The sequence below is a fragment of the Myotis myotis genome, unplaced genomic scaffold (genome assembly GCF_014108235.1).
Source record: "Myotis myotis isolate mMyoMyo1 unplaced genomic scaffold, mMyoMyo1.p scaffold_m19_p_6, whole genome shotgun sequence".
NCBI classification, from domain to species: Eukaryota; Metazoa; Chordata; class Mammalia; order Chiroptera; family Vespertilionidae; genus Myotis; species Myotis myotis.
In genome coordinates this window covers 29,627,900-29,635,722 of record NW_023416368.1, presented here as the reverse complement: position 1 = coordinate 29,635,722, position 7,823 = coordinate 29,627,900, and the positions used below count along the sequence as shown (strand labels likewise).

The 7,823-nt window shown below is 51.4% G+C and overlaps 1 protein-coding gene across 4 annotated transcripts; it reads right to left on the bottom strand.

Moving 5' to 3' along the window:
* Positions 1-379: 379 nt before the first annotated feature.
* On the bottom strand, positions 380-5,735 carry STING1 (stimulator of interferon response cGAMP interactor 1). 4 transcript variants are annotated; one of them, XM_036315002.1, is made up of 9 exons: positions 5,548-5,735; positions 5,125-5,220; positions 4,800-4,836; positions 4,441-4,667; positions 4,151-4,334; positions 3,786-3,894; positions 2,696-2,934; positions 1,497-1,683; positions 380-924 (listed from the first exon to the last, which is right to left on the bottom strand). In XM_036315002.1, exons 4-9 carry the CDS (start codon positions 4,665-4,667, stop codon positions 731-733), a joined length of 1,140 nt encoding a protein of 379 aa, XP_036170895.1. In that variant the 5' UTR covers positions 4,800-4,836; positions 5,125-5,220; positions 5,548-5,735; the 3' UTR covers positions 380-730. The 4 variants fall into 4 exon arrangements, with proteins under 4 accessions (XP_036170895.1, XP_036170893.1, XP_036170894.1 ...); XM_036315000.1 differs by lacking the exon at positions 4,800-4,836 and having other exon boundaries at positions 5,013-5,220; positions 5,548-5,734; XM_036315001.1 differs by lacking the exon at positions 4,800-4,836 and having other exon boundaries at positions 5,548-5,734.
* Positions 5,736-7,823: the final 2,088 nt, after the last annotated feature.

Here is a 7,823-nt window from a genome sequence, read left to right as displayed (position 1 = left end):
ATGCACACTGAAGTGTGTAATCTGAGGAGTGTTTAAAAGGGGGACCATTTAGAAAAGGCAGGTATAAGGAAACCAAAAGCAGAGGCTGAGTACTACAGGATGAGCTGCAGTAGGGAGCCGATACCGCTGCTAGGCCTGAAGGGGCAAGGAGAGGAAGCAGTTCATGGGACCTGGACAGGGACAGGGTTCCTGAGCTAGTTTGGTCAAGAGATACGGTGAGTTCACAGTGACCTTGACACCGCAGGGGAGTGCTAGGGAAATAAATACTTTAACCTCATTCACCTCCTTTCCTCCATTCTCCCATTGACCAAACAAACAGAAGCCTAGAGGCAAGGGAGCCTGTTGATGCTATCCCAGGGCAAAAGGAAGCAGAGAAGGGTGAAGAAGTAGGTCCAGAGGGTCCAATGGAAGACACCTGGCACATTCCTTAAGTTTACCTGGCAATTAGAGTTTACAAGAAACGTCCATGCAGTCATTGTCCTCACAACAACCCTGTGAGGTAGGTAGGGCAATTATTATGATCCCATTTCATAGATGAGGACACTGAGGCTCATGTAAAACAACTTGCCCAAGGTCACAGGACTCATCTTGAGATGTCAAGTCCCCGTGACTTCTTTGAGAGGCCCCCCTGTGGGAAGAAGCAGCTTTGCTGGGCAATTAGCCCCTAAAGAAAGCCCTCAGTTCAGAGTCTTGGAGATCGCTGGGGGATCAGGCAAGGTGACCGTGGCGCTCAGAAGATATCTGTGCGGAGTGGGAGAGGCTTATCCATTTCACTGATGAGGAGCTCGGGCTCTTGGTTCAGTGTGGAAGAGTCAGGCACCACCGAGGTCCCCACACTACCCACAGTAACCTCCTCCCTTTCCTCCTGCTGCAGGTGCCTGAGAATCTCCTGTGACAGGGAGAAGCTGCTTTCCTCTTCAGGTTCTGGAATGGGGGTGGAGAAGGTGGTGGGGAGTGGAGTGAGAAACTCAAACACACCCCAGGGGATTTGCTGGGCAGATCCTTCAACCCACCTCTCTATGCCTCCTCCCCATCCTAGCCATTGTGGGTAGAGCTTCTTGGAATCCTAGAGCTAGAAATGGCTTTAGAGATCGTGAAATTCCACCCTCTTGCTTTTAGAGATGGTGCTTAGAGAAGGGCAGAGACCTGCCCAAGATCATACAGCAAAGGAGTGGCAGAGCTGAGGTTTCAGCCCCTGTCAGTCTCTTAATTCCTGGCCTGGGGCCTAGGATATTTTGCTTCCTTTGACAGATGAAGTGAGGAGACCCTATAGCCCGCCTCTTCACGCTCTACCCAAGACCCATAGCCAAAGACTTCAGAGCAACCAAGTGTCCCAACCTGGGGAGGTGGACCTCTCCCATGGGAGGAAGGGGCAGGACTTGAATGCCCTGACCACTCGGGAAGACCCAGGGCATGACGCTTTCACATCTCCTTCTGCCCTCCTGGAAGACCCTTGGGCCCCCTGACTCCTGTCCTTCAAACTATCAATCCCTTACCCTGGTAGACAATGAAGCGACAGTTGTTCTGACACTCAGGGGCATCTGCCAGGATGTCCTCAAGTGTCCGGCAGAAGAGTTTAGCCTGCTCAAGCCGGTCTTGCCGACTGAAGCCAGCTCGGCTATCCTGTGACATGGCAAACAGGGTCTTCAAGGGGGTGGCATACTCCAGAACGCAGGTGCCCACCTGGAGAAAATGAGAGGAAGACCAAACTAAACCAGGGCAGACAGACCCTGGACCCCAGTACCACTGCAAGGACCCCACTCCCTCAGTCTGTATAGATGGAGTCCCGGCAGGTGCCGCCCTAATGGGATTATGCTGTCTGGTTGTCTTTTGCCTCTGGCATCCCACCCTTAAGATCAGGGCCAGGGCTGAGCTAAATTTACCCTTCACTGATCCTCCTCCTAGGATCCCAGGGCGAGGCCCACCAAGCTAGGCTGTCAACTGCTCTAGTTTGAAATCAAGTCTGAAGGCTAGTCTCTGGGGTTCAACCGTGGTCTGGGTCTCCCCACCCACCCGTGTGAAATCCATCAGATCTTCTCACAGCCTTCATCTAGGGCAGCTTTATGGTCAAAAGCATGGTGCCCTCGCCGGTTTGGCTCAGTGGATAGAGCATTGCTCTGAGCACTGAGAGGCCGTAGGTTCGATTCCAGTCAAGGGCATGTACCTCTGTTTGTAGGCTTGATCCCTGGCCCTGGTTGGGGCATTAGGGAGACAACCAATCGATGTTATCTCTCTGACTCTCCCCCTTCCTTTCACTCTCTTTAAAAAATCAGTGGAAAATATCCTCGGTTGAGGATTAACAACAACAACAACAACAACAACAAAAATAGGTGTTTTTTTCAAAAAAGCATCATATATTCAAGTTGAAATTGTCCACTTTCTCCCTGGTTCTCTGAGTCAGTTTCGTCACCTGTAGAATGGGGGTTGTAACAGTCCCTACCCCATAGGGTGGTGGTGAGGATCCATTGAGGTGGTTAGATAAGCATCTAGAATAGCACCTGGCATCCATAAGTGTTCAGTAAATGTTACTTATTATCCTCATTCAGCGTCGAATCTTGTCCAGCCCTGGGACTCACTGCGGAAACTGAGGCTCAGAGGAGGGCAGTACATTTTTACCAGTGGTTGGCCAGAGCCCGGAGTTCTGGTGCTCTAGGTCTGATCCTCTCCAGCAGGACCCACCTTCCTGCACACTCACCAGCCTCCCGTTCTCCAGAAGCTCATAGATGCTGTTTTTGTAAACCCGGTCCTTGATGCCAGCACGGTCAGTGAGTTGCGGGGGCAGCTCATGCAGGAAGCGAATGTTGGGGTCAACCACACTCAGGTCATCAGGCACCCCACAGTCCAATGGGAAGAGGATGTATAGCCGATGGCTTGCCGCGCCTCGTAGGATATTGTTGTGGGACTGATTGTAACTCTGGATCCGGGCCGGAAGCCCTGAGGTGGAGAGGCCCAAGAAGTCATTCCCACTGACCTTGTCTCCCACTGCATCACTGGTCACCCTCAATGTGTGCATGCAAAAGAACCGAGGGCCCAGTCCCCTAGTACTGGCCAGGGGGGACAGCACATCCAAAGACCCTTGCCTCCCCTCCATCTACTCCCACCACTGCTTTCTCCCTTCACTTGTTCTTTATCCAGATTTCTGTCAGCCCCACTCCTTCCCACCGCAGCGCTTAGGCCTTTGAGAGGCAGGCAGAGGCCTGAGAGGTGACATTGTCAGCACCCGCAGCTGCACTGAGTCAGGCCTCTAGCATGAGCCATTTCCTAGCAGGAGCCCTGGTGTCAAGGGAAGGCAGCAACAAGATATGGGAGGACTCTCGACTTGGCTGGCCAGTCAGAAGAATGAGACATAACATATAGATTCACAGTAGTGTCAAAAGGTCAAGCCCTGGACAGACCTGGATTCAAATCCCGTCTCCTCTCACTAAGCTGTGTGACTTGGGATAAGTCACTTTAGCTCTCAGAACCACAATTTTCTTATCTTTTAAGCAGGAAGACGATTATCCCTTCCTCATGGGTTGTGAATTAAAAGAGAAAATGCACATGCAAGGCGCACAGCAGTAAATAGTTACTGAAAGAATTCAGAGGCAACCTTGGGCATGTCACTTAATATTTCTTCCTCTAAACCAGGCATAACAATATTCTTCATGCCTAGAGGATTGTTTTGGGAATCAAACGATTTGTTAGACATGAAAATACTTGGAAAAATACACCGAGTTGTGGAAATGATGTGTCTTATTGTTTGTGTGTCTTGTAGATCTAGAAATGGGACATAGAGGATGGCCCACCTGGTAGGACCAGCCGCAGGTACCCGATATAAAATGACCATGCCAGCCCATGGGCCACGTTGAAGTTCTTTTGTTCACAGACTGTAGAGATCTCAGCTGGGGCCAGGCCCTGTGGACAGAAGGGTGGGGCAGGGGGAGACCTCCATGAAGGACAACTAGAACCCTCCTCTTCCAAGGAGATTTCTCAGCCTGCTGCTGCTTTCTCCCTTTTCTGTCATTGCTGACCCTGCTGTTCCAGGACATTATAAGTTCAACTCCAAGAACCAACCTCTAAACTAGTCCCACTCCTAGTACTGAGCTCAGAGCAGGTCACAGTAGCCACAGCCTCCACCTGACCATGTCCTCCACTTCCCACTGTGTCATACCTGGAGGTTCAGGATGATGCTCAGTGCCTCTGAGAGGCCCAGGAGGGAAAGCATCCAAGTGAAGGGCAAGCCAGCTTCGTTTGGAAGGGGGTCATAGAAATAGCAGGACAGCAGCACCAGGACCCCACAGCGGATGGGGCTTCCCAGACAGGCCCTCACAGCCCTCCGGTAGCTTCCCTGGTACCTGCAGATGACAGCTCAGCTAGAGAGATTCAAGGAGGGGCAGGGATGGGGGTCAAGGGAGTGAACATGTTGTGTGCCCGATCACCATGGGTGCTGCAGGGAGTCACCTGGAATGGATGTGGCGTAGCTCCTCGACCAGACTGCAGACTCGCTTGAACAGCAGTCCCAGCTGCAGGGAGGCCAGGTGGAGCAACAGACACTGGCGAACGTGTTTTGGCGACTCCCCCAAGAACCAAAAGGCTGCCACACAGGCAATCAGCAGGACAGCGGCTGCTATCTTGGCCGTGTGACTCCTGGGCCGAGGGATGGATGGGTGCAAGCTGGAGTGGGGCATCTGTAGGTACCAAGAAATCCATGGCCATGCTCCTCTCACTCTCCTGTTGTTCCAGGATGGAGGCCCTGGCTGGGCAGCTTCCCCCAGCTCTCTCCTCCCCACCCCTCTCCCCACCCCCGTGCCCAGCCATACCCAGGGGCTGCTTTTGGAGACACCTCTGGGGGACAGGCTGGGCATACAGCATCCCAGAGTTCCAGTCCAGGAGGGATTTGTTGAAAACAGAACAGGTGGAAAAGTGCATGGATTTATACATACACATCCCATCCAACCCCCAGGGAGACTGCGGGGCAGAGAAGAAAGAAGGCAGCAACTCTCCCAGACCCAGACCTATGAGGTGCCACCTACCTCGGGACCCTTGAGGATCCGGGCTTTCCTCTCCCCGGGAAGGATTATTAGCCAGAAGGGATCCCCAGGGGCCTCAGCCTTGGAGCTTTGGCTGGGCTGCTTCTGATCCTACCTTCTACCGCCAGACACAGGCTGTTTCTGGGAGACACAGGAAGAGAAGGCTCAGCGCAATAGCTCCCAGTGACTAAGAGCAGTCTCTCCGGTCAGCCTGAAAATGGAAAGTTAAAAGCAATTTGAAGCTTTCTCTACAACACTCCAGCCCTGACATCTCAGACCATAGCTCAAAGTTACAGTGGAGAGGAGGGTATTTCCCGGCCCGGGGAGGAGGGAAGAGCCCTCCCCGAAAGGCCCTAATGAGTCACACCCAGTCCTGGCATGTGTGTGGTTCGGGAAGCTTGTGAAGGCTCCCATTCCTGCAGTTTGCTACCCCAAAGTCAAGGGTGTTCAGAAGTTCTCTCACACTCCCCTGAACCACAGCCTGAACACCAGGTTCCCCTTAAGCCCCCACAATTAAACAAACTCTACCAATACTTACACGGGACTCCACACACCCAGCCTGAGACAGCACACACTACACCATGCTCCCTGCCTGATCGCTTATATTCTGATTTCTGGATGAGATCCTCTTTTTCTGAAGACGGTGATATGGAGGAGGGAGGAGGGCGGGGGAACGAACAGTTGTTTCCTGTAATAACAGCCTTTCAGAGTAAAGGGCTTGGTAGGCGCAGAAAGCCAGCAGGGGAGTGTAGGGTTTGGGCTCTTCACAGGAAGTGGCCACGCCTGAGACTTCTCAGAAAGAATATGGTGGTTCCAGCCAAAAAAAGGCAGCCTCGTGGATAATAATAATATATTATGGCAAGTGTTATGTATATTTACTAGTATTCACTTAATCTAGTCAGCCACCCTATCAGATAGGTATAAAACCATTCCCATTTTATAGATGGGTAATCTGAGGCTTAGTGAGATGAATTAACGTTTCCCAGGCCCCACAGACAGTAAATGAGGGGGGAGGGGGGAACTGGAAGTCAGGTGGGTTGCTCCAGAAGGCGCTTTGCTCTGTGCCTTGATTTCCTGGGAAAAGCGGAAAGTGCCAGGATCCTGTTTCATGCTTACATGGAGTAGGGATGTCTCTGGCCACTTCCTGGCAACCTGATGAGCTGAGCTGACTTGAGAATGGGCAGGTCTGGAGAGCGGGATTGGGGTGCCACCCACAGAGCAGCAGCAATTCATTTCTGCCCAGGTCAGAGGGTCCTTGCCTTGACCCTCCCCCACATCACAACCAGACTCATGAGGACACAACACATTCATAGATGCCAGTGGCCTCCCAGGAGCAACGAAGCTTCCTGAAAACTTGGTTTTGAAAAGAGAGTTTCATCATTTCCTAAGAATGGAGGTAATTCCCTACATAGTCCCTCCCCTAAAATTGGCTCACAAAGGGGCCCACTAACATGGACAAGGTGTCTGCTGTTTCAAAACTAAAGGAAGTCGACCTTGCCCAAGAGCAGGCCTGAGCAGAGTCCTGCAGGCGTGCGCCCCCAGGCCCAGCTGTGTCAGCAGCCTCAGGCCTCCAGGATCCTGCTCCGCTGTCCAGCACCAGCTCCCCTGGGTGGCACCCCTGCTGCCAACTCTGCTGCTCCACACTGGTCGTCATTTCCTCTGAAACCTGCTTTTTCTTCAAAACCTGCTCTTTCCTTTCTCCTAGAGCAGTGGTTCTCAACCTTCCTAATGCCGCGACCCTTTAATACAGTTCCTCATGTTGTGGTGACCCCCAACCATAAAATTATTTTCGTTGCTACTTCATAACTGTAATTTTGCTACTGTTGTGAATCGTCATGTAAATATCTGATATGCAGGATGCATTTTCATTGTTATAAATTGAACATCATTAAAGCATAGAGATTAATCACAGAAACAATATGTAATTATATATGTGTTTTCCGATGGCCTTAGGCGACCCTTGTGAAAGGGTTGTTCGACCCCCAAAGAGGTCGCGACCCACAGGTTGAGAACGGCTGTCCTAGAGGAAGGTCCTTTATTTTATAGGCCAGGTTGTCACTATGCTTCAGAAGGAGCAGTGAGGGGAGGTGGGGAAGATATTGGTGTAGAACATTGTGGAAGAGCAGCACATATAAAGGCCCTGAGGTTGTGAGAAGGAACTTGGCCTGTGGAGGAACAGAGAAATGGGTGGTATGGCTGCGGCAAGTAAGCATGTTGGGGGCCCGTATGATTTTCATAGGGCTACTGTAACAATAAATATGGTGTACCATATTTATTGGTACCATAAATATGGTGGCTTTAAGCAATAGAAATTTATTCTCTCATAGCTCTGGAGGCCAGAAGTCTGAAATCCAGGTGTTGGCAGGGGCATGCTTCCTTGGAAGCCTCTGTATGAGGCTCTCTCCTTGCTTCTTCCAGCTTCTGGTAGCCCCAGGCATTCCTTGGTTTGCAGACACAGTACTTCAGTCTCTGCCTCCACCACAGCATGTTCTCCAACTCTGTCTTCACCTGGTGTTTCTTCTTATCAGTATATCAGTCATATTGGATTAGGGCCTACCTTAATGACTTCATCTCAACCAGATTACATCTGCAAGGACACTATTTCCAAATAAGGTCACATTCAAAGGCGCTGGGTGTTAGGATGTCAACATATCTTTTTAAGGGACACAATTCAACCCATGACAGGTTCCGTGGTGTAAGAAGGGGTCCCGAGTGTGGGTCAGAGCCCCACTCTGTGACCAGTGCCTCAGATCCTGGAGAGCATCAAGACAGTTGCATGCATGGGATTGTCCTCAACACGCAGACAGACCAGCT